A 27,631-nucleotide genomic window follows, 5' to 3' on the forward strand; every position below is an offset into this window, starting at 1 on the left:
GAGCGCATCATCAAAAGCCCAATATACTCTTATGTACCGTTGACAGGCGGGCACGTTCGGCACAGCGACGCTACGTTAGCATAACGCGAGCGCTCGTCTAAAGTAAGGCGCGACCAGCGCGAACAGCGTCCTTGCAGCGCGGCCCGACTGCAATCGGTGCGAAATGCGACATGCTGCATTTTGCACCGAGCGTTACCCAGACAACACTGCGTCACACTCCTTTCGTGACGGAGGGACGCTGGACGCGCTGAAACGCGCATGCGCCAAAGCAACGCAGCGCTGCACCTGCGTGCGAGTATATGACAGGACCGGCACCTGGCGTCGCAACGCCGGTGTGCCGTGTCGACATGAACGCCGGTGAGCACGCACACAGCGTTACGTCGAAATGTATTGGCGCCTTGACTCTGGCATGCAGTCATGTTTTCACATGACACACATCTCACGATTATCATGTTTGCACCAGTCACATACCTTCGTCATTCATTGACGTCACGTAATACCAAATATGGCAATTGTGAAGCTAGCGAAAAGGCCTCGAGCGCATCGTGAGGGTGGCATGTAGTCATGTTGTTACATAACACGCATGTCGTGATTATCACGTTTGTATGTGTCTTTACCTATGTCGTTCGTTCGCGTTGCGTAATACCGAGTTGGGTACATGTGAAGCTAGCGAAACGGCCGCGAGCGCATCGTGAGCGTAGCATGTAGTCATGTTGTTACATGACACGAATCTCATGTTTATTATGTTTGCACCAGCATCATACCTACGTCATCCCTTCACGAACTATTATATCAAATTTGGTATATGTGACGCCAGTGAAATGGCCGTGAGCGCATCAGGAGCGTGGCATGTAGTCATGTTGTTAAATGACAAGCATTTCATGATTTTCATGTTAGGGTCTGTCGCTTGTGTTCGCCATGCAATCATAGCATACCATAGCAGTTTTGCAATATGATATGCGAACGAAACCACCGCAAGAGTTGCAGGACCATAAATGTAAATCATGACATTCATGACCTCCATGCCATGCCTTTCATGTTATGACTAGTCAAATATGATCTTCATGCAGTCATGTTATGCCATATCAAGTTTTGTATCGATACCATTATTGAAACGTCAGGATAGCTTAAAGTCGTAGGCGGCTAGATAGATAGATAGATAGATAGATAGATAGATAGATAGATAGATAGATAGATAGATAGATAGATAGATAGATAGATAGATAGATAGATAGATAGATAGATAGATAGATAGATAGATAGATAGATAGATAGATAGATAGATAGATAGATAGATAGATAGATAGATAGATAGATAGATAGATAGATAGATAGATAGATAGATAGATAGATAGATAGATAGATAGATATGCTCAAAGTCGCCGAAGTTCACTAAGAAATGCTTCGCATTTAAAAAAATGCAACACAGTCACATTCTCTCCACGTGCTTCGCATAAAGTATTCGCAGGTACGAGGGATCTGCCGAATTTTCTTATTGCTTGAAACGCTACTTGCGTTTGAAAGAAACCACGACAACAATACGTGTTTTTGGGCGAGTTGCTGGAGAAATGGACCAGGGCAAAGCCGAAAGGCAACCGTGGCGTTGCAGCGTGGCCACGCATATCATACCTTCGCCCCATAATTTAAGAGACCCTTCTATTAGCGCCGAAAGGTAGGATTGGCACTTTCTCGAGCGAGGTCTAGGTGACGTCACGGCAAAGACTCTTGATGCCCGCCGCCACGCACGCGCTTGCATTTTGATGCACTCGCTTCATGCGCTATTCCTCTGTTTGCGATCGCTTTCTGGTCGTCTCAAGCTCCAGATGAATGGTGAAAACAGAATCGGTAATGTTCTTGGTAAAAACAATAAATGTTTACTTTTGCTTCTGCACAACCGCGCGCTCTGTCGTAGGCAATGTTATAGGGGTGAAAAGGTCTGTGTCGCGTTGCTAGCCCCGAAGATGGATTCCATTCCTGGCCACGGCAGGCGCGTTCCGAGGGATATGAATAGCAACAACTCAATACTGCCTGGGTACAACTAACTCATTTGCGCATAATTATGTGATCGAGACGCAAAGGCACAATATTTACATTATTAGGCTGAGATATTGATGGGTGTTTCCCGTCCTCTAGGATTGTTTGTAATTCAAAAATCCGATTATCTACGGACAGTGCTATCACTGGTGTGCCAAGCCTCGCGCTCACGTGCATTATTGAATCTCGCAAAATATCTCAAAAGCACTCGCCCTAGAATACCGCCGTCGCTGTTGTGTCTGTTCTTCCCATGTACTAGCTCACTCAACAGGTTGTTCAGCATCATGTTTCTCTTGGAATAATTTTAGAGCCTAATTTCACGGAATTTATTCAGGTATTGAGCGGAAATTGTCATTGCTTTCAGAATATATATCTTTTTGCGGAATGGTAGCAACGTCCTGGCATGGCAATCACACCCGTCACAAACGCTATACTTTATTCAAAACGCACATAACGTAGCAATACACGATATCACTCAGTCTTCTACAGTTCTAAACACTTCTGGTCATCGTGGCGGTCACAACCAGAATCGGCTTTGTATGATAAAGCTATAAATGTTTCAAGATAGTTGTATGCCGGAACGTTCGTAAGTCGGAAACTTGAAAGCGATGTCTTGAAACCAAAGTCAGAAGAAAGCTAACGATGCCGAGGTGTATACAACTTGTTTAGAGTTATTAGGAATGTTGAAATAAATGACTTTAGAAATTTCGATACACGTATCTGATAAACGTTAGTGTATGCGATTAGATGGTACATCATGTAGCAAATACAAAGGACATAACAAGGTAAATCACATAGATGGAATAAGTACAGCATGGAAGATTGGTCTATCGAATAAAAACAAAAGCAGCTTCGTTGAAGTTTTCTGTCCTTAGCATTAGAGTTTGTTGTTTGGCAACATGGCTCATAATTGATTGTGATTCACCAGGACATATGGTTATAAAGCTCACTATTCTCAATTATTGTTCAGTGAACTGTCAAAGCGGGAGGAAAACACACACAAAGCAAAGAGAAGGCACATACCACGCGTGATGTGTGCCTCCTCTTTTCTTTGTGTGTGTGTTTCTCCCACGCTCCCAGTTCACTGAACAATTAATAATTACCAACTAGCCCACCTTTTTTATCTTGTTTATATGTATTGTCAATTGTGTTTGACAGCCCCGCATTCGAAGGGTACCACCTCATGTTCAGAGGTTGCACTTTTGAGACCGCTATGACATATACAAAGCTCCGAAAGTGCCTGAACAGGCAAGGGGAAGCTTTCAAGTAGATAGCCCTGGGAGTGTCCATGTGACGGTGACCTTCACTAATAGCGCAACCTATATTTGATTGATATGGTATCAAACTATTTTGTTAATCAATAGATACATTATATGTAGCTACTTCATATGTGGCTTCCAGTGACAACATTTCACATGAAACAGTCTTAGGCAATTGACGTTTCGGGTGGGTTCTCTGTGCTTTCTAATAGACTTCTCTGCATGTGACGAGAATCATACGCAGGGCCAGGTTTAGTTTTCAGAAGCGTGTTTATTGAGATGCGTGGGCCCGCAGCTGTGGCCATATAACTATTTTCATAGTAAGAGGGAGAGCACTCATTGATTGTTGTAGGTATGGCTACTTTTGAAAACAAAGAAACTACATTTTGCTTACACGTTCAAGCAAATGTTTCTTCGCTTTACGCATTACGTTATAATCAAGTTTGATAATTGTGCTACAGATGTACATATCAGCCTTGTTTCGTCTGTGAATAGAGCTCTCAATTTAGAGTATCATAGCGTTCACTGTCCTGCACAAGCTTGACTGTTGATGGCTTCAGAAAAATCAGGAGAAAAAAATAATCCTTACAGGCTTTCGCTCAAAAAATCTTTTCTAAATTCTTTTTTATACAAGGCAGAATTACGAATTGCCGATTCGTGTGTCAATGATGGCACCCGCTTTTATTTCTTCATGATTCGATTTATTTGCTGCTGACCCACGCATTAACTGAGTCAAGCAATTACTTGTAGTTTCAAAAGACAATTACTTGTAGTTCGAAATGGGTACTGACACAAAAAAAAAATTTTGGCCTCATGTTTTCTCACCGCATTAAGTTGCATGTTCTTTATAAAATGGCACTAAAGCGCGTGGCAGTAAAATAAAACTTCTGATTACCCACCAGGCTCAGTTTCGGTTTGAGACATCACCAAAAAGTGACAGGCCGCCGCGTGCAGCTAGCATAAGCCAGAGAGTGCAAAGCTCGACCACGTTAGCATACGGATCTGCCCCGTCATGGTGATCTAATGATTATGGCGGTCGACTGCTCACCCCAAAGTGGCGGGATTGAATCCCGGCTTCGACGGTAGCGTTTTCAATAGAGACAAGAGTGCTCGAGGCCCTTGTGCTTAGATATACGTGTACGTTAAAAAGGCTAAGGTGGTCGAAATATCCGGAACCCTCCAAAATGGCCTCCCTCATAATGAGATCGTGGTTTAGGAACGCTAAACTAGAGATATTCTTATCACGGCATACAGAACTGTGGCGTGCTTCTGAACTGTCTAAATTAAGAAGTCCTGTCGTACAGGAACGGGACAGCAGTGTCGCCAGAAACTAAACATTCAACGCTTGCGTGGCTACTGACTCACAAGCAGCCGCCGAGGTGACGTCTACTGAAGCAAACTCGGCAAAAGATTATATATATATATATATATATATATATATATATATATATATATATATATATATATATATATAAACTTGGACGTTTGCATCACTCGCGCACAAAATTTTCACATTTTATGCAGAACACACTCCAAGCTGTATTCGCAGCTGATATTTCAGTGACAATAAACGCATGTTCACTGGAATAATTCCCGCAAGCTATCAAAGCAAGAAAATTTTGTGTCAGTACACCTTAAAAATAACTCCTGCCAATTTTCGACCATGATCAAGATAATGAGCATCTTATGTTCTTTGGACACTTTGTCACGCGCCCAATAACTGAAATGCTAAAAAATTTCGATATTTTTTCAATTACCGCAAAACCGTGATACCAAAACTGAAACCCAACCAAGTGTGCTTCTACGTGTGACGTAAATATTTGCCTGACGCTGCCGGAACCTGCCTGATTGCATATGATGCCCCCCAGATGGCACTGCTTGTCCACGCTGTCCGCGGTGATCGGTTAAAACGCTTACGCTGTTATAGTAAATATATGGCGAATCGTGTGTTGCTCTCAACGCAACCATCACTTGGCACCTATCGCCCACCGATTAACACGGAAAAGGAAATCGCATACTCAACCAAGGATGCACCGGCCGAACCCAGACAATCCATAGCAGACAACCAGACGCTGCAGTGGCACACCAGTTCGTTACTTCCGCCAGGCAAAACTTAACCTCACACACACAATGTTGCCATTAATTCTGGCAAGCGAAGTGAGCGCATCGAGGCAAGCTATAATATTCATTTGAAAAGAGTCTGCGAAACTCTCAAGCCTTCAGTTTGCCTCGAATGGCGCAAACGTGCAAATGAGCGTACCCAGTTAACCTAGTAGACATTCACTGACCACAATAAATCACTGAAGTCATCCTTTAAGATGAATCTCTGCTTTCATCCTTGCGTTCACAATTCGTAATACAGTGTTTATTATTGCGTACTTAACCAAGACTAAATGTGTAAGTTTTCGCATTGTTCGTGTAGGGAACAGAGTTCCTGGCCATGCTCGTTCTGACGTTATTGAATCGTGAAGGCTTTGCCTACGCAGCGTCGGTTGCACTCCTCAATGGTGTCATAGCCTCCGCTGAGGCAGATCCGAACCGGGCGGCAGCGTCTTACGCCAGAGTCGTATCTTGCCGTCACCTTCTTCAGTTCGTCGCGGCACTTGAACGTCGGCTGAGTAGTCTTGCAAGGGCTGGCTTGGCCGTCCTTGTTAACGTAGCCTGCGTCATTAAGAATGAATGAAGATTGAATCGTTACTTCGCGCTGGTACTGCAGCAGTGGTGTATACGGCATTTGCTTAGGTGTGCTTGCTTGCGACGCCAAATAAATTTCGTGATAAAGGGAGTGAGAGAAAAATGAAAGTGTAGGGGCAAATCACTATCTTGCTTTTCCTCTTCCCTTTGTTTCACTGAGAAGTATGTACTTAGCGCCACAATCAAGCATACGTAAGCAAGCTAAGTACAAAGTAGTTCAAAAACAGAAGCCCTTATCATGCCCCTACTTCCGTCCGCTACTTTCTGCCTCCTTGTAACACAATGTGAAAGTTTCACAAAGAACATACATCCCAACAAGCTTAAAAAACTCTATATATCAACGCTAAATCTGCTATAAACGCAGTCATAATGAGAAGCAAATAGGCCAACTAGATACTTATATCAAAACAATTATAACTGTGAAATCTTCGGCATAGTTTATTATGGAGCTCGATTGATTAGAGCCTATGAGATACTATGAACGAAAAGTTGAAAAGGTTTGCGTTGGCTTCTGAAACTGTGTGTGTGTGTGTGTGTGTGTGTGTGTGTGTGTGTGTGTGTGTGTGTGTGTGTGTGTGTGTGTGTGTGTGTGTGTGTGTGTGTGTGTGTGTGTACACGTATTTATGAACACCAGGGACTGGAATTTCATCCGCGGAGATACGACGTGAACAGCGGGGCATCCTGAATGCCAGACACAGCTTATAGGGTGAGTTAACGCTTGTGGTGCTTCTTCAAAAGAACACAAACAATACAAAGCCAGATTAATCTCCTTGTATGCACGCTTAACTTTTTTTCTTTGAGTTCCTACGAACTAGGTCAACCATGAACTGCTGCAGATAACCGAGGTTGAATAGTTTCTAGCATCTCGTTGGTGTTTTACCATCTCATGTGAACAAAATTTTTCTATATCGTATCTTCATGGAAGCTATATATTCAGATATCTAGGAAATGGACAAGTGCAAGTGTTGTGACTTCAGAGCAAGTTTGGAGCGTATGTTAATGAGAATGCCAAGGGATTAGTGCCTATAACTGGTATCTGGCCTCAAGTGACTACCTTCGCTCACGCTGGGAAGCCGCACTCCTATCCAGACAGCCTCTCTAATTACTGTGTGCAAAGGCACACATAAAAATAAAGATTGCTGAGAAGACTGAGCTCAAAACCTATAAACGCAAAGTTAGGGCGAGTGTAACTGCCTAAAATATAGATATTTTGGTATTAAAAATGGTCCAAGCATACGTTATGAAGTCGAAGATTAGGAAGTACTAATGATATTTATGCGTATGGCGATTTCGAGCAAGAACGTTTGACTAGGCACCAGTGCTCTGAAGCGCTATGAAGACGTTAGACCACTGCAGCATAGCGAAGTGGGTGCTTCAAAAAATTTTAAACATAAATTCAACATCTTAACGATACCGTTTTCTTACATTTGTGTAAGGCAAAATCGTTATATCGACTAAATTCTAGTTTGTTCGACAGAAAATCGTCGTACACATAAATGTGCGAAAGATACAGTCTTGAAAAAATTGATGTTGGTGGAAGTGGTTCGAAGTTCAGTTATTGAAGGATCTTAAAGGCTCTAGCTTTTTACTCAGACGTCACCCTAAGGCTTGTTTTGATGCCGTCTAAAAGGCAAAGAAACCGTGTTTTGGCATGTTCGTCTTACTGGTAATCATCTTTCTTTATAATAGGTTCAGGGTTCTGGATCGGATAATACAATAGCGTAGGGTATTGAAATATTACAGCTCAGGCCACATCACTACACAAGATTACGAGGTCATAAAAGTCATGTTAGCATTGTACACTTCTGAATAACTATAGAGAGGCGAATCGAAAAAGAAAAACACATTCTATGCATTTTTATGTGTCCCTAAATAGCGATTTCACAAACACAAGCAACAACGTGGTGATTCGAGGACCAAACACACACAAAAAACACACAAAGCGCGTCTACTTGTGCTTACGAAATGTTTGATACGGTGGTTTAATTCTTGTAGTCGATGAAAGGGCATGATTACCTTCTGCATTTTCATAAAATTAATGGTGATGAGATAATACGTTTTGTGGTGAGCACGAAGAAGAGATTCGGGTAGCAAAAAATGAGATTGTTAGAGGAATTAACACTGACAGCGTACGCTTCTCGATCTCGTCTCTCGTAAACGCTACAAAGTGAACAGAGCCGCTCCACGAAGCGAAGCAGTTTTTGTGCTCTTTTTCGTGTCAACACAAAAAAAGTGAAAATACCGCACGTTAATAAGTGGTCAGTAGGTCCGCAAAAAAAGTGTACACCTTGCTCACACTCAGTCAAGAAACATGTCCTTTCCGCTAAGTGCTCATTTGGGACTCCGACTCAACGAAGTTTTATGGCGCCGGACTATCAAGGAGTCATACTCACTGAACGGTTTCTCAACCTAGGTCGCTCTGACATACTAGAATATTACACCTCCATTCTCACTCTTCTTCAGGCTCACTCTCCGATTGGAGTATCTTCGTGTGAATGGATGAGTTTCCTTTCGTATGGCAGCCGCCTACTGAGGGCTGCCTATATATAGCGCGCACACCACCTATCGCTACAACGCCTCTACGACTACAGACGCCTACTGATGTCTGCCGAGAAAGCACGTGCACTATATTCCGTTTCATACATCAGGTGCAACACTTTGGAGGCTATGCAAGAAGTTTGGTCAGCAAGGTGTGTGACTACGCGCGTCCGGTGATTGGCTCTTATCGTTGTAAACGCTCGTGCGAGGCAAGCACGAACGCGCTTGCACAACGGCGCAAAAGGCGACTAATAAAACATCTAAAAGGTGAAAACAAAGAGGCGCTAAAGGTGCATTCGCACGAAAGAACCGAGGAATTTTCGCAGCGGACAGTGCATCACATGACTTGCCCGTCGTAAAAACATGCCATCTTCGCTTCATCCAATCTTCTGCACTCGCGGAATGGATGGAAATGTGTCACCGCTATTTCGTTCGCTCCTTTTGACGGTCGTCTTCTGTCGACCGAGAGGATTCAGCGTCAAATCTGTCAACATTGGTCGGATTGGCGTGGCTCTAAAGTAAGCTGCTGGCTTAAAATCAGCATGTTTAGTTTTGCAGCAACGAGCGAATGTGTTTCGTGTGATAGTGGAAGTGGCGAGTGGTTTTTGGTGGTGTATTAGTGGTTTTCAGTCACAGCGCATGGCCTGCATGAACACAGAAGCTCGCAGCATAAGCATAGGAATCGAGAGTAGGCACGAGGATTCCGGAAGCGTAACTCCAGCTGTGTGCATGCGACGTCTGAGATGCTGCGCAGGACTAAACTAGTCACGTGACTATTTGGTCCGCGGAGCAGCGGGACTTAGCTCTCGCGTGTGAATGTAACATAAGTGATCCAGAACAACTTATAAAAGGCCGTATTTATTATTACAACGAAAGAAGAATTAAAAGCATTCCTCAGATGGAAAAAATCATCGAAGTATTTCTTAGTGCGAACGCATTCATTGCAAGAAGTATCGCTAGCCGACACAGCGTTGGACCTGATGTATGAAACGGAGCATAACTATCGCGACCACGCTGTTACGACTGCAGTAAAGTTACTGCTCCAGCGACGCCCGAAAGGCGCCCCTTCACACACCTTCCCTCGACTGAGGACTGGCGTGGCATCTCCTCTCTGCTTGAGTAGCAATAATTGGTAGGCGATGCACGTGGCATGATCTCAGCACATGTTGCCATCGTGTAAAAGAGATGGTAAGCTCGTTTAAATGTACGCTTCAGCCGCGTTCGTATCTAATGCTGGCATGCTTTTACTATCTCGTAGAAAACAATGCATGGAGTTATGTTACTGATTTCAACTTTTCACGCTACATAACCGCAATGGTACCAATCCGCTGAAATTGTCCACGTAATATCCTTTGAAAAGTTTCATTTGAAAAAAGAGATCAATCAATGAATACTCGTGGTTTACAGGATGATACATACATATCTACGACGACGCAAGCGTTATGTGCGTTGAGAAAATAAGAGCAACTGAACAAGTACTCAGCACACTAAATATCATCTTGACTCTCTTTCGAAAACAGGATTAACTTTTTTTCAATACAACCAATTTTAAAATATGTATTTTATTTTATGATAAATCGTTCCAAAGCGCTGCTCCTTAAATTCCGGCCCAGCGTTGTTCGTAGTTCCCACCGAGTGAGCAAAGTAATATCTGATAAAAAAAATGTCAGCGAATGCAACGGCGTAAAGTAATTTTTGGTAGTATTGTATTCCGTGAACCTTCAATACATTACAAGCGTATTACAAGCACTTTCGCAACCATCGCGGCATTTATATGTTGATCTTCATATATTGACTACTAACTAGTTTTCGAAATATTTTAGCCAAAGAGACAATTACGTTTTCTATTTTAGAGGACCATGTTACACAAGCAGGGGCTGTTTCGAACCAAGCGTTTTGATTGTGCCAAAGTATTCTTAAAATTGTACACAGATCTCCGACACTTTTCATGGTATTCGAACTTATTCAGTGAAGCAAACTGCCACATATTAGTATCATTTCTTTGAAATCGAAACCGGCGAAACGATTTATTTCGTGTGAATGAGAAAGAGATAGCAGCAGTTTCACTGACGACTACGTTGTTGGTCAGCCTAAATTTTCGTGGCAGTCTTTCATTCTCCGTTGGAGCACTTAATAGAGCATAATATTTTTCAGTGTAAAAAGAACTGTCGCATCGTAAATAATAATAATAGTTGTCACGCTAACGTCACCGTCGTTGCCATTTAGTTACGAACTCTGCGACAGGGCCCAGTCTTACGTATTATATATTTTTATATTAATTCCGTTACGCTCTACATCTCCCTGCAAAGCAAGCAATTCAAGCCGGTTCTCGCCTGCTCTCGCTGTTTTATCTCTGAAGTTTCAAACTCCTGAAAAACCATATCTTCCAAACACAACTAATAATTTTGCATGGGCTCCATGGTTATTTTTATTGCTAACAAAGTTTCCAGCTCTGTTTCATAAGCCCTAATGCACCCAAAAATAACGAGCAACTCCACACTACATTAACAGACGCACGGGTAATCAGTATGGATATATTTTTTTATTCTCTGTCGTTCCTGTTGGAAGTGGTTTAACTTGTGTTCTGACTACCAGTTATGCTCCTTCGCTAAACTAATGCAATGAGCTCTTACTGTTAGTTTTATTACTTGGCATTTTGCTTATCTCTGCAATCCAATTGTAAAGCATCGTCATTTGGTGGGTCTATCTTTAATTTCAGTTAGATAGTTTTCCTATTGTTGCTTGCTACCGCGGAGGATTTGAAGCAGGTATCAATAATATATGTGGCTTTGAGTTTCGAGTTAAATTTGTGTACACGCTTTGAAATTAGTTACACTAACGTTCACCATCGGAGAAGTATATGCAGGAGCTGCACTCCATACTCACACGGTGCTATACCACTCACTTCAGAAACAATAAAATATAATAATTGGCAGCTAACTTGGCTGTCAAAATGCCTTGATACGGTAAATGATTTCAACTGGTATTATGATTAGTGCACAATCCAGGCGCCAGTATGAGCTATCAGTTAGAATGTTGCACGTATAACAAGCAAGTGGCAAGCAAGCGGAACAAGCAAGTGGCATTTCTCGTTGTGAGAGCGAAAACATATTGAAGGGAACAACAAGTAAAGCACCTTGCGCTCCCTTAACGAGTGCAAAGATGACTTTGGTGAATAAATCCAGAATCATCGTATTTGATAGTTTTTTTTGTCGTCTTTTCTTTTTCTCTTTTTTGTTTTGTTTTTCTACAGGTTTTCTTAATATACATATTTTCGTTTTAATTTGTTACTGTTGGTTTCCCTGCTTTTCTTTCTTTTCTTCCTTTTTCTACAATATCCCTTTGTTGCAACACCATATTTTTACATTTGTTAATTATACAACTTGGATCAGTTATATCTATTTTAAATATCTGCTTTCTTTTGTATTTATTTTACTTATCAGAAACTAAGAAACTCAAATGCTTTTGTATGTCTTTCGGAATCATTTGTTCTTGTGATTCGTTATTCAAGATTATGCATCGTTATTTCTCTATCCATCTTGACACTTCCCGATAAATGTGAAGAAAAGTGCGGGAAGTTATATCCCACGGCAATCGTGTACAGCACAAAATAGCATAGCATAGCATAGCATAGCATAGCAAGGAGTGGAAAAGGAAACTAAGGGGAGGAAGTGTGCTGAAGAGGTGACAGGGTAGCACTTCATGAAATGTGGGTGTCTCCTTCCTCTCAATGAACGTCGAGCCGGCTGTATGTTTGGTACATCAGCGCGTTTGCGCTTGAACGCCAGCGTTGCTGAAAGGCAGGCATGTCACTACCCTGCACTTCTTACAACATTCACGTTGATTGCACGTGCACCTATTTGTTTATATTTCACGTTTACCCTTCAAAATCTGTGTTAACAAGCGCTAACTATATTCATATGTTACTTTATTGAATAGGACAGAAAATTTCTGTTAGATGCTACGTAGAAAGATTTAGGGGAAATGCTCTTTATTGTGTGGTTCTGTGCATCCTACAATGGTGTATGTAGCCACTGGTGGCACATACCCGAAACAGCAGTCCTTGGAATGTCCGATGGATGGCTGTACTTGTATATGATGAATATATGATGAAAAATTTGATATTACAGTACTTGGAGTGTCCAATAGATAGAAAGATGAACGGATGGACAAACAGATAGGCGGACGGACTGATGGACGCACGGGCAGAATGAGGGGCGGACGCATGAACGGACGGATGGACGGACGGACGAATGGACGGACGGACGGACGGACAAACAGACAGACAGACAGACAGGTGGCCGATTGAAGAGACGCATGGACGGACGGACAGACGCAAGAACGGACGTATGGATGGACGCATAGAGGGACGCACGGAAGGACGGATGCAGCGACGGTCACACGGATGAACGAACACACGGGCGGATGCATGGACGGACGGAAGCAAGTACGAATGGGTGGACAAAAGCCCGGACGAACTGACGAACGCTTCGCCCCACCAATCATAATTAACTCCGTGGATATGCTGCGATTTTTTTTCAACGGAAGAGAAACACGTTAATAGGAAACCATAGTGTCATAACTCACCAAGACAAGTTACTTTACACTGTTCGACTGTCCGGAAACTGGTTGACGGGCCATGGTACCGGCACTGCCCTCTCTCGTGCTCTTGTTTGCAGGCAGTCCCGTCAAAATAAGCTGGGTACCGCAGGTCCTCAGCCATGCATCGCCTCACATCCACAGAGTCCCAGCTTGTGTCAGAACATGACGAGTACTTTTCCTTAAGAGCTGTGGAGTGAGTGTATTCTGCAGTTACGTTAGCTACGTGTCAGCTAGTGGAGAAACACTGGTCATGTGGCTGCTATGAAAATATCACCGAACTATACGTAAGCACACTTAGTATTACAAAGAGTGTTTTGCCACGTGTTTAGAACAAACCGTTCAGAAAGCAGGACGGTTGGCTACCAAAAGAAACTGATAGTGTTAGGCTCATAGGCTGGCAGGGGTAGCATAGCTCATGGTTCAAACAATGGTGCCGCTATAATGTACCAAAAGGTGATGAGACAACTTTTTTTAACACCCTGTTCGTCAAAGTATTCAATCAACGTACGCTCTCACTCAGGCTTCAATGTTGCTACTTTTTTTATGCACCTTTTTTACCTTGTTCACACAACCCGTTATAATTCGTGCAGCCATGCGAGAACGGCATGAAACGTTTAGATAATCTTTGTAGCTTACAAATGGTGTTTACGCTCGTATTATCAGCGCATCCAAATTTGGCGAGAAAAAAATTGTACTTGGAGCATACAAAATCTATTTTTTGCTGCGCACACATGCAACTTTGTTTTTTACTGTTTATAGACCTAATATTTGCTATATATAATTTACATATCGCACCTTAGTTAATCTTCACGAAATGCGGACAAAAACACATTTTGCAATTTTGCAACGTGGTGATTCAATACGAAAATGTTTGATATCCGAACACAGCAGAAGTCTATGCTATTGGTGAAACTGCTGGGCACACAAATTCTTCACCTGTAAATACGTTTTGCAGCATTTGGTAGCGTTGGCCGTAAGTCTTATGCAGAATTAATTATATATACAATAAGCGTCATAAATTTTGTGATGTAATTCTAAAAAGTGTAGGAATGTTGAAGCAACTTGACAGCCAAAGACCACCGAGAAACTTCACAGTATATATGGCGTCACGCACCACATAAACAATATTGTAGTTAGAGCACATGTTTTACAATGTTTATGGATAATATCAACTCAATTATTATGCCATCTGCTTTGTAAGGCTTTTGCTTTCGTTTTATCATCAGGGCTTTACAAGACTGAATAGCATGCACGTAAACAATCTAAGCATTATTTTTTTTCGCAATTCCGTCGCCCTTCGTTCGCCATTCGAAGACGTTTGTAGCATTCACTAAGAACGTTCACCTTGAACATGCCCACTGAAGTTATAAAGTTCCAGTATGCTTGTTTCTTAAGTATATTGATCTCATAATTATCAATAGAGATTTCCAATGTCAACACAGGAACCTAATAATGTCTACTAGAAGCAAACTAGCTGAACGTGGCAAGAGCGTGAACAAAGTTAAGGTATTTTTAAAATTCACACACACACACACACACCCATATATTACGGTAGCCGGAAGAAACTCTGATCATCTATTTCATCTACCATATATATATATATATATATATATATATATATATATATATATATATATATATATATATATATATATATATATAATTGCGTTAGGGAATACAATGACGAGACACTAGGCATAAAAATAAAAATGGGTTATACTAACCTACAACTGTCTTCGTTGTTGCACCTGTAGGTACACCTTTCATTCAATAATGGCGCAGGCTTGAAAAACGCTTTAAGAGTGCACAAGCATAATGTAGAACGAATTTTCAAATTGATTGATATGTGGGGTTTAACGTCCCAAAACCACCATATGATTATGAGAGACGCCGTAGTGGAGGGCTCCGGAAATTTAGACCACCTGGGGTTCTTTAACGTGCACCCAAATCTGAGCACACGGGCCTAGGACATTTCCACCTCCATGGGAAAAGCTGCCGCCGCAGCCGGGATTTGAACCCGCGCCCTGCGGGTCAGCAACCGAATACCTTAGTCACTAGACCACCGCGGCGGGGCACGAATTTTCAAATTGATCCACGTAAAAGAATTCTAAAATTTATGAAGTAGGTGACACCTTTCCTCAGTTTTTTTGGCAGCACTAAAATGTATAGGATTTCTTGCACCAAGTAGGCGAAGAAAGAAAAGAAAGAGCGTTGCCTTCCAAGTGGGGCGATTTACTTGCAAGCCTTTCTTTACTTTCAAGTCCAAGTATGACACCAAATTGCTTATCTTCACCTTGCTGAACCTGAGCAGTCAAAAAATGCAGATGCACTGTGGCCATGGCTAAAAAATGCACTGTGGCCATGGCTAAATATAGAGTGTTTATATGTGTCTTTTTTTTCACTTGGAAGATAATAAATGTACGATTCTTGACTTCCTACTAACCGCACATACAATTTGCTACCGTGGCGCCATCCCACAGCCGCACAAGCTCGAAGTCACTTGTATACTGTGCAATATGCACAGTTAATTTCGAGACATAACATCGTTAATGCAATTGACTACGTCATTCTTACCTGTACGGCCGTGTAGGGCACTGCTATTTCCGCATATTAAAGAGCACTCGTTCACGTCACGGAACAATCCAGCCGCTGTCCCCCGCACGCAGTACGCATCGGACGACACCCGTGTACACCTCTGCTGCGCCGCGTTCCAACCGAAGACGTAGTTCAGGGCAGGACCACTGTCATTGCCTGTCTCGATGCATATTCCGGGCACCACTGGTTTGCATTCGGGAACGTTATCAGGGGCTGCAAGGGAGAGCCGCAGGCGTATCAGTTATAACCGGACTGATCAACTTCAGAGTCTTATCTGGGTTGGGTTTTGGTAAATATTTGCAGCGAATGATGAATCCACGAAGACAAGCCCCATCACGTGTTTTAAAACGGTTGTTTTAAGTTGATATTCTCTTTTTGGCGGAAAGGTGTCGTCCTAGGCAGCTCCAACATTGAGGTGAAATATCTGTGATTTTGGTTAACCCATGTATACCCAGTGTTCTACACGTAGGACAGTGCTAATTCTCAGTATAACTCGAATGTTTTCTCTGTAAACAAGGTAGCGCCCCCTAAGGTGTGTTTATGGTGCCCTGATCTCGTCACATGCAAGTCTAGGTGGTGGGTGAGCTACAAATAGCCATGTGCTTGCACTCACAAAATGGCTGTTGCACGGGCATGTTGCTGAGCTCCATGGCGCGAAAAAAAAAGTTGCAGTGATATTGTCTCCATGCTGCTGATATTTTTGTCGATTATTCGTCACTGATCGGGTGTGCAGTAACTTTCGTATGACAGTGATAGCCACTGATGTTTTTTGTTCACGGTGTGTCAAACATTCGTGTCCTACATACAAGACGGCTCCAAAATTATTGTTTGAAAAAGTTTATTTATATAAAAACCTTAATCTGTATTTTATGTCGTAGAAGCAATCGATTTGGAAAAATAAACTAGTTTTGTTAATTTTCCTACGTTAGGGCATATGTGGGTCAATCACACGGTTTGAAGAGAACACGCTTGCACACCTTCATACACGACCATCGACGACATTGTATGTATTTTAAGAGACGTTCAGCGCTTAAAGACACCTATGTCCCTCTTGAACTTCTATCTGGAATATTGCCACTGCGAAATGTGAAAGCAAAGTGAGGCAGAACAACGCACATATTGGTAAATTATGTATTGTGAATCCACCCTCAAGTGTGATAACTTATATACTGTACGGTTGACGAATTCTAGTTTGTAGTTATGCCTATTAATCACTCGACAGATAGCTTTAGTAATTTCACTGTCTGAGTAAGAGCTGTGTAATCGCAAAAGGGTTGCCCCTTATGCAGATTTGAAACGTGTGTGTTCGGTGCCTCTGATACATCGCTTTTTTTCTTGTGAAAAGCTCACACGCCATGTTCAATTCAACTTTACCTCAACAAGTCAAGGCTAGACAATAACACCAAGGCTTACCGAAAATTCTACTCCAATGCTGTGCTTCGTTTTGACCTTATATTCTCATTACTTATTTCTTGCTGGCCTCTAATCATTAACATGGCACAATTACGGCGTCAATTTTACCAAAGGTAACACGAGAGTGCAGGGGAGATAACTTCGTGCTATATGAAATGAGAGTGGTCTTCTTACTTCTACATCCTACACTCTGTCATCAATGCGCGCGTGTGCTGCTTAATGTGCTGTGTGTATCTCTGTTCAATCTCACCTCTCTATCTTTTATCTCCTCCATCTCCCTTTCATGCGCAGGGTAGCAAGCCGGTTGCCTAAAGAGTGGGTAACCTCCCTGCCGTTCTTTTCTCCTATTTTCCTTCCTTCCTCTCATGAGTGATTCTCTGAACCGCGTGCTCACGTGTTGTTTTCTTTCATCAAATTGTGACGGCACATCACGTGCTCAGAACTACACAAGTTCCATTGAAGCGTCAGCAAAGAGACAGGACCGTTTTTTTTTTATCATCTTCTATGTTTTCTTTGTGTTTCAAGCGCCTAATGGTTTATAATACTTCTTCAACATGAAATCTTATGGTGTATGAAATAAGCGCAGAAAGTGGCGGGGGTACATTTTATGCACACAAGGCAGGTTATAAGCAATACGCAAAGAGATTTCGATAGGCTGCGTAGAAACCCAACTTTTTGCGATGGGTCCTGCAAGTACTAATGAAAAATACCTTGGTGAATATTACTTATATGTCACACAATGCCGAGAAATCGTGTACAAACTACGTCGCAGACACATTATCCACAAACACTTTTTTGATGAATGCGTCCTTTTTTGTACCATAGATTTGTTTCGAGGGCTTCAATAGAGAGAGTCGGTGAACGTTGAAAGCGTTCATAAAAACCACTCAAATACTGAACATCACGCAAAAATTATCAAAAAAGCTTTCCAAACATATGCACAAGACTTGCTGCATTATACATTGCAGAGTGAAAAAAATACATATATACGCACAATATTTCATGATCTTGAAGCACATAAAGAACGCTTTCTTGCTCAAGGCGCCTAATGTCGCGAATCCATTATCCTGTTCAGTTCACTGTAGCAGTAGAATCTTTGCCATGTGAACGATGAATGTACTTTTGGCTTCGAGCAAACACAGATTCACCGCAAAGACCAAACATGAAAGTATTTTGATTACAGTAGCTTTATCGCATAGATTCTCGCCGAGTTGTTTTCATATTCTGTAAATCTATTAAGCATTCAAGGGCAAGACGACAAGGCGAATTTTCCTTTTTCTTTCCTGAGTTCATCGGTGTCATGGTATCACCCTCCAACCAGAAAGACGACACTATGCTGATTACTTTTCTTGTACACTGTCGGCCCTCTGGGAAATGTAGAGCGACCTCGTGCCTCCGAGCTAGATTGCATTGCTTAATACTCTCGGTCGTGTTCGGTACGTGTTCCTCAGAAATCACAAAAAATCCAAAATAGAAAATGCATGCCATGGTGACTCTCGCTTCATGTCACAAAGAGAAGGCTTGCCCTGAAGACATACTAAGGAATAAATTGAAATAAAAAGAAGAAACTTCAAGATACCACAAAAAATTATATTTCAGTATTTCGCATTTTCTTTTCCAAGCGACTCCCGGGCTGCATCTCGGATACTTTCCTTGCTTATCATTTTTCTTATCATCGGTCAGTGTTTAGTTATATTTCATATATTACGTTTTGTTGAATTTTACAGTCTCCCGGAATCCAAAATGAATATGGTATATTTTTAAGATTCCCTTATTTCGTTGTGTCTTCAAGCTAGGAAATGCAGAGGTGAGGGGTATAATGGCATATGCAACATTCGATGTACTGCCGACTGCCCCAGAATGATGAATATGGTGAACAATATAAAAAAGATAAAACGCCGTATGAAAGTAGCTTCACTTTTAATTACGAAAGAATGCGTGCCGGGTTTTCTTTATTTTCATCTGCATAATGTAACAACGCGGGCATGCTTTTCTCTTAACGAACAGTGGAGTGTGTTATTGTCATTCCTTCCAATAAGGCTATATTTTTGCGAAAGAATTTGGGGCATAATCAGTATCATTTCCAGGGCAGAGCAATGAATGCGATAGCAAGAAATTGTAGTATTATATTAAGCAAATGTGGAAGTTAGCTTATTTGGATCCAGTCTGACCTAACGCTATAAAACGCTCGTCTAAGAAAGTACGGCCGCTCCAGAAAGAAACGAGGGTTTCGCGCAGTTTCTTCGCGTTGATTTGCAGCATGTGGACGGGCACATGATCCACCTGCTCAGGCCTGCCGAGTTGGGGCAACCGCACCATTAGAATTTAATTTCACCTTTACCTTTTCAGGTAAAGGTGAGTCGGCTCGTTTGATAACTGCTTTGGCTGCTTCCATCATCCCCGCTTGGGTGCTTTTAAATGCGGGCAGAACGTGCGATGTCCTATGAAATGTTACGGACGTGGACAATCCACGGAGCATGACGGCAACGCCGACGGCAAAAACGAGTCCACAGTGTCCTAATAATTAACTTAGAAATAAAAGAGAAAATTGTGCACGTAAGTACACGCGAATCATAACTTGGCCAAAGAAAAAATTCCTAGCACAACAGAAGAAAACTCACGCTTAAAAATAGACAGGTTATGTTTCAATTTACGAAAACATATTTTTCTAATACAACGTGTCATTTTCTGGCTTGTACCAGGCTCCTACATCGATACTATTCAATACTCTAAGCCACACTTTATTTTTTTTTTCGCGAAAGAACGTTTCTCGGAAAATATGCACATTGACATGCGGTCGGAATCGCAATTGTTCAGCGACTTGTGCCTGTATAATACTGCGGAATTTCTGGTTTCTTTGAAGGTTATGTAATATTTCACACAAATTGACGAGCAGAAGCCTGAAAAAGATTTTGGTGTTGACATGATTTCACGTTGCACTTTTAGTTAGATCGCATAACGAATGCCTGTTTCATAATAGCAGCTCAAGCATGACATCTGCAATGTATGATACGTATTTTTTACATGTGCTATGTTAAACGAAGTCGCTTACTTTTAGAATCATTTAAGACGTAAAGCTCCAGATAATATCAATGATCTTTCTTCTGGAATGGAGAACGCTTTCAGGTAGTGGGGCTTGTGAAATTTCAGTGATAGGCTTGAATGTTATTCATTTTTTATTAACGGACGTCCACACGGCTGCGATCCACAGAAGTAAAAAAAAAGTGTCGTGGAATGTTAAGCGTCCACTAAACAACAGCACAAATGTAGAGAAGTCGTTCATGAGCAAGGAAGCATTGCAGATTTAGCTCGCCTATACAAGCGCACCTGTCAAAGATATAGCCAAATGCCAACAGACACGTGGGGCTCCTATCCTGAAAAAGGCAGAGTTCCGGATTTCACTCGTATACATCCGCATATGTCAAAGGCTTACACACTGTTTCATTGGGGCTTTGCTCTGTCAAGGAACAAGGAAATGTGATCAGTAGCTCGCGGAACGTAAATATAAATATAATGAAAAGCGTGCTCGTGAGTTGCAAGAAGGGGCTGCTCGCTTTGAAAACCGTCTTATAAAAGGGGTTTAGAAAGACACTCGGAACGATGTGTCCCAGGAGTACGGTTTCTTGTTTTTCATCAGGCATATTTACGGCTTATGAACACGCTAGTACGAACACTTGCTCAATAGCCAATGTTATACTGTTTATTGGTTCTTACTTTTTCTCCCCGCCAAGGGCTGACCAAATGCAATCAATCCAGCTAGTATAACCGTGGTGAAACTTGGCGTTGAAATGTTCCTGAGATGTGACACGTCTCTAGTAACAAGATGAGGTAGCTGAATGTTGAAATGCCGTTAAGAAGAAATTTCCTGAAAGCCCTGCCGCTTGAGGTGATTGACAGTTCTTGATTTTTAAGCTCAAGTCCCTTCTAGTGACCATGCTGTCCTCGGCGCAAAAATCAGGTCACTGAGCCTGTTGTCATGTGATTGCGACGGTCAAAAAGGCTACAGCAAGACTGCGAAATACCCACCTCTTTATTTGGATGGATCTGCACCCGGAAAATGAGAGCGTCAAAGTAGAGCGGTCAACACTCATGTATAAAACGACGGAGTGTACGACTTGGAGCAGCACGAGTGACATCTGCAGGCTAGATAGTTGCCATTTGAGCGTGCGCGGAGCAACATCACCCCTGCCTTGAGTTTATCTCTTTATTGACGCTACCACGATAGCCGCATTGGCCGTCAGAAGCACTGCTGACTGTGTAGAGTCAAAATAAAGGCAATGCTATTGGCCTGATCGGCGCCTTATATACTTTGACCTTACTCTTGGTTCATGGTATGACATGCCGAGAAGGTTTGGCAACGCTTGTTTTAAAGATGAGTCTTTCTTGGGGTACTTTGATATGTGGGGTTTAACGTCCCATTCTTGGGGTACTTTAATGCATAAGTCTTGGTCTGTCTGTCTGTATTTCTAACACACAATTCAGGCACCCGACTAGCATATAAACACTCGCTGAACACCCAGCTATCTTGAACTGACGGCTGCGTTCCTACTTATGAACATTGTCGATCAAAAGACAAATATTACGCATATTTGAGGAGCAACAACAGTCGGCAAGTCTTAGGAAGTGTCTAATCTATAATTATGTAATTCTAAGCAACCTAGCGTTTCTTAGGCTGCGCTTAAAATTCGACGCTATGCACAAAAGCAGGCCGCTAGAAGACTATCGTCTTTCGACGACGCTTGCAGCGAAGCACGCATACGCGGCCAATTATTTTTTTTTTCGCGGTTAATCATAGAGAGCTTTTTCCGTGGGCAAAGTCGTATTTGTAACTTCGGCGCAAAACGGGGAGCAGGAATGCAAAGCAAACGCGTTATTTGCAGGATGCTACTCATATGCGGCGTATTGACGACTGCAAATGTTGCTCGTGCAGTTTGCAACGCTACGCTTCGTCGTTGTACAAAAAGGACGTGCGTAATGTTTAAGTCAGTCTTTTGTATTTTTTATGTAGCTCAAAAGGACATATATTCAAATGCATTTTGCTTAATGAGGAATGGGAAATGTAGAAAATCAGTGGGCTATTTTTTAACGCCCTTCTTGCCCACCGGTGCTATTCAGGCACATCGGTGGACGAAACCGGATGTGATCAATGGTCTGTGTTTTTAAACAGTGAAAGGGTCTTGTAAGTATCATCGCAGATAAATGAGCCGAAAGAGTGTTTCCACTCGACATGTGGTCGAGAGTTGCGAGTGGTGGAAGGGGGATGCGAGAGAGAAGTGTATTGTGAGCATGCGGAGGAGCCGGTAAAGCCCCTATATATATCCAAAATATAGGGGCTTTAGGAGCCGGTAAAGCCCCTATATGCAGTTGCGGGTAAAGCCCCTATATTAAAGCCCCTATAATATAGGGGCTTTAGTTGCGGGCGCTGCGGCGGGCACGCTGTGGCTGAGGGAGAGAGTAAAGTCGACGCGCACTGGCGAGCGAAGCGTACGAGGTGAACCCGACGTCAACGCTTCTTGACTGGGTACATCACACCGATGGCCACTATGATGCTTTCATATCGTAAAAAGAAACTCGAAAAGAGACAGGCCAGAGTGACCCCTCGAAGTTCCCTTGTGAGCAGGTCATTTTCTCACATAAACTGAAGACATCTGATTCGGTGAACTTGAAGTTTGAAGTTTGAAGTTTGAGTTTATTCAACCACGTGACAAGTACACGAAAGTACACTGTATACGTGGTATGGTGCGAACTTAGCTTTTGTTAGTGAAAAAATCTAATCCGAACTCTAAGTTACTCAAATCATGTAGTATTCTACATATTTGAGAGGCTTCACTACCTCATAAAACCCCTATTTTGAGAAGGCGCGTTCAAGTCTATGATCGTGGTTTAAGAAATAAGAGAGTAGGGTTTTGATTAGCAATTCTAAAATTTTTACGTTGCCTTTTTTTAATTGGAATATTTGTCACATTAGGGCTTTAATGGAGTTACACAAGTATTTTTTGTCGATTCACAGTGAAGTCACTTCTGCAGACGCCTCTATACCAAACGTTTTTTTTTTTTCCATCGGGTGGTCTACGTCAGTGGGTGTTGCTTGGCGGTGGCTGCTTTTAAGGCGCTAACGGCTAGGCGAACAATATACAGGGTTCAGGGGTGAAGCCCCTCAGGGTTCAGCCATATCTGCCGTCGTCTTTTGATGATGATAACGCTGATGATGGTGATGAAGATGAACAAGCAGGTTGCAAAGCGCGCACTCTCTTTTTGCCAACACGGCACAGCACATGCAAAGTACCCACTATACGACATGACGATGACGATGACGATGATGATGATGATGATGATGATGATGATGATGATGATCACAGAAAACTACTGGCTTCCGAAATATATGACGTCTCGAACTGTTCTACGACGCATTTCGTATGACTAAAAACAACCAACAACCACCAGGAGAACGTGCGCAGACCTCGTCTTTGAAACTTCAGGCTATATTGATACCACAAAGCAGTGATAACGAAGGAAAAATGGGTCAATACAACATACCAGTAAACAGAATATATCACTGTACACTGCCTTATTGCTCATTTAAATACGAGAGTGGTCAATGTCACGGATCATTTATGGTAACACTGAACTGCTTCGCCCACTCAGCATCGTTCACTTCGTGAATATACCGTGTTTTTTTTTTCTTTTGATGATGGTGGTGCACTAAAAAAACCATGCAGTGCAAATTTCTGTTCTTTTTTTTTTCATTTCTCAGCTCAGCAAAGACACGCTGTATAACTTTCCATTCCGCCGAAGACATGCTTACAAAAAGCAGTTTGACCAACATTTCTATATAAGCTTCTTACTTTTCGGAAAATTCTTCATGCCGGTTGGCGTAATGTTTGAGGTCACAATCCTGTACTCCCCATCACGACTGATTTCTGAAAAAAAAAAGTTTATTTAAAAAGGTACTTAGTTCAAGCAAACAGACATATATCCTTGTTAAGCAGGGTGAACTTGGTTTGGTTCAGGCATTTCTCAATTTTTCAAGTAGACATCCATGAGGCAAAAAACGTGTAATAGACTTTGACCCTGCGCAATGAACACAAACTCGACTGAATAGCGGGATGATTTTTGAAGTAACAGCACCACTATTACTTTAAAACACGCGCTCTAAATTTTTGAGGTACACTAAATGCAAACAGAGGGGAATTGTAGTTAATGTACATAGAGAAAGAACAAAGCTTAACTGTATATTTAGCATTATGCGCCGAACACAATGAATGAATGAAAAACTGGGTTAACATTTATTTGATAAGGAATACGTCTTGAAGAAAGATACAGAAGCAAAAGACAAGCAACGCCTCACAGCGGCACGCATACGATTATAAAAGCACTTTACACAATTTAGTGACTGCACATTGACAGGGCACGTTTCTCGTTTATTGCGACATATAATGCTTTGACCTAAAATATACAACTTCACTTGAACCCCAAGCTTCTATTTTCTAACAATTTGTCGGTTCTTATATCCTGCGTATATTAATTTCTGCGTAGGTTTCTGGTGGTTAGTAATATTTGTTTTGAAGCAGTGTATCATAAACGTGCATGGGGGCAGGCACATACTACACTACGTAGGTGTGAAATATAAAAGTAGCACATGGAATTCACACAGATGGATGCCTGCTATGTTTTTTTTTTTCAGAAAGAGGAACACACGAAACCACAACTAACTATGACTACTTTTATTACAGAGCCATCGAACGTAAGAGGCCGCTTGGTTGGGGAGCTTCCGGGGCCGCAAGTAAGTTCGATTTATTTTGTACGCCTAATGCTATAGTAATGGTTATCAGATACTAGAGATGGGGCGAAGCAGTAACGGTGACTATATGGAAGTGGTAACAGTGACAATCAGAAAAAATACATATGGCATCTCCCTAGTCTCTGGAAGTTCAACACTAATATATTGCTTAACAAAAGACCGCAGTGCAATCGGCAGTGCTAATGACGTGGGATAGTGGATGACAGTTCAATTTCATTCACTTCCAGCTATAATAAAAAAACTTGCTTACGTCGGATGCCTCTTTTTTTCGGAAGTACACCTGCAAAAAATAGGCACACATATCGACGTTTTAAATCAAACTGATAGCTATTGTGATTCAAAGGGTTTGTCATATTAACAAACGCTGTACCACCATTTGTTATTGGATACATTATAAATGGTAGTAAGCTTAACTAATAGTGCATCAATAAAGCATCACGCTAATTTTTTTTCTGTCATGCCTTATAACAAAGCACTTTTGTTATATAAAGTAAATAGTATGACCCGTTGAAGTAGCAATAGATGCCAATACAAGGTGTACACACAGCTTGTACATTCGTTGCATTTGCAAAGAAAAAACGTCTTGTTGAAATACAGGGCACAAAGATTATCACATGTAATCAATGCTTACTGGGGTATTTCGCACGCCTCAAAAGAAGACAGAGAAAGGCAGAGCAATAAGGTAAAAGAAGGAAGGAAAAAAATAGGAGGAAAAGAATCGCAGAGAGGGTAACCAGCCTATAAGCAGCCGGTTTGCTACCCTGCGCATGGGAGGGGGATGGAGGAGATGAAGGAGAGAGAGTAGAGAGGGAAGATAGATAAACACAGCACATTCCGCAGCACACGCGCGCGCACTCAGTCATAGTGCAGTCTTGTCTTTCGGGGTGTGTGACATTGCTGTTACAGCCGCTTGTTCAAGTCCATGTCGCGTAGGAACTTCAACAGAGCTTTTGTCGCCTTCTGTTGCAATGTCTTCTCTCGGGCACTTGACAGAATAGTATCCACAGACATTTGGCTGCTGTTCATGCACGCAAATACGGACGCCAGTGACTGTCTCGTGATGTCATACAGTAGACAGTCGCACAGAATATGGTGTAGCGTCTCTCCGCAATGACAGGCATCGCAGAGAGCATTTTCGGCCACTGCAATGACAAAGAAATAAGATTTTGTAAATACCACTCCTAGCCATAAGCGATGAAGAAGGGTGGCTTCTCTTCGGTCGAGCCCAGTGGGCATGCGGAGAGCCATCAAAAAGGACAAGTGTTCTTGACGATTCGTCTCGTTGCTTGGTGGGCACCCTAGTGAACAGGTGATTTCACGCGCTTGTTGCCGAATATTAGTGGCAGCATCGGTCCGCAAAAGTGGTATTGCTTCTCGTGTTTCTTTGAGAGCTGCCCGCGCGGCAGTATCGGCATGTTCGTTCTCTATGACGCCGCAGTGACTTGGCAGCCACTGGAACGTCACATGATGCCCTTTCTCGTGTGAAGTGTTTAGAAGGCATTAAATTTCAAAAACAAGCTGTTCGTATGGCCAGCGACACAGTGCTGAGAGCACAGATTGTAGGGCCGCCCTTGAGTCGCTGACAATCGATCATTGTTGCGGTGGTTCCCGATTGACCAAACAAAGTGCAGCGCGCAGAGCAGCTAGTTCCGCTGCTGTAGATGCCGTGGAGTAGTCAGTCCTAAAGCTGATGGTAACACCTCTTGCTTGTACAACCACTGCACCTGACGAACACTGGCGGTTCGTGTAGCCATCGGTATATATATGTACACTGTCTGAATATTTCTTGTGCAAAACAAGAAGATACAGTTGTTTCAGCACGAGCTACGAAAACTCAGATTTTCTGCGGATCCATGGTACATTAACATGCACTGTGGGTCGAATAAGACACCAAGGGGGTATCGATGGTTTATATGCAGGAGTGAAGCCCGAGGGAAGTTTCTCGTTGTACTTCACAATCATTTTAGCGAACGATGCTTGGCGCGTCTCTGAAGGCAACAGTGCAAGGTAATGGCAGGGAGCACGTGCGAAGTGTCTGATGTGTGTTCTCAGGACTTCTACAACAATGTGTGTTTGTATCGAATAGTCACCAGCAATTGCAATAGTTACCTCTGTTGACGTACATCTGGGCAGACCGAGGCACACTCTCAGTGCTTGGGCTTGTACTGCTTGTAGAACACGAACATTGGTCTTGCGGGTATTGCTAAGCACGGGCAAGCTATATCTCAGGAAACCAAGAAACAGGGCTCTGTAGAGTTCCATCAATGCGTCTTCTGACATCCCCCACGTCTTTCCTGCCAGAAACGTGAACAATTGGGAAATAGCGGTCAGGCGCTTCTTCATATAGGCCACATGTGCGCTCCAACAGAGGTTCCTGTCAATAATGATGGCTAGAAACCGGTGGGTTCTGGCGTAAGAAATTGATTGCCCGCAGATTGAGATGACATCAGGGGTTATTGCTTTGTGAGTGAAGGCCACCAGTGCACATTTTTCTGGTGATATGCTGAAACATTATTTTAACAAGTAGTTGGCAATTGTAATAATACGGAAAGACGGGCTAGTTGGTACTGCTGCATAATTGAAGTTTTTGCGCACACACACAAGGACACAGACGAACCTTGTGTTCCCTTCGTCTGTGTCCTTGTGTGTGTGCGCAAAAACTTCAATTATGTGGCAATTGTAGTTGCTGCTCTTT

General features: G+C 42.4%; 2 protein-coding genes across 3 annotated transcripts in view; one reads left to right on the forward strand and one right to left on the reverse strand.

Moving 5' to 3' along the window:
• The window catches only part of LOC142765481 (uncharacterized), an 887,742-nt gene that overhangs the window by 658,329 nt on the left and 201,782 nt on the right, over positions 1-27,631 (forward strand). Inside the window, exon 6 of the mRNA XM_075866530.1 lies at positions 24,869-24,918. The gene's annotated coding sequence lies outside the window, so the exon portion shown is untranslated. The remainder of the gene's footprint in view (positions 1-24,868; positions 24,919-27,631) is intronic.
• On the reverse strand, positions 5,637-13,387 carry LOC142765478 (uncharacterized). Of its 2 annotated transcripts, none has more exons than XR_012884278.1 (2): positions 8,381-8,528; positions 5,637-5,954 (listed from the first exon to the last, which is right to left on the reverse strand). XR_012884278.1 is itself a non-coding variant. In XM_075866521.1 (2 exons), exons 1-2 carry the CDS (start codon positions 13,246-13,248, stop codon positions 5,749-5,751), a joined length of 342 nt encoding a protein of 113 aa, XP_075722636.1. In that variant the 5' UTR covers positions 13,249-13,387; the 3' UTR covers positions 5,637-5,748. The 2 variants fall into 2 exon arrangements, 1 of the variants encoding a protein (XP_075722636.1); XM_075866521.1 differs by lacking the exon at positions 8,381-8,528 and adding an exon at positions 13,113-13,387.

This window comes from Rhipicephalus microplus, chromosome 6 (genome assembly GCF_043290135.1).
Source record: "Rhipicephalus microplus isolate Deutch F79 chromosome 6, USDA_Rmic, whole genome shotgun sequence".
Classification (NCBI taxonomy): Eukaryota; Metazoa; Arthropoda; class Arachnida; order Ixodida; family Ixodidae; genus Rhipicephalus; species Rhipicephalus microplus.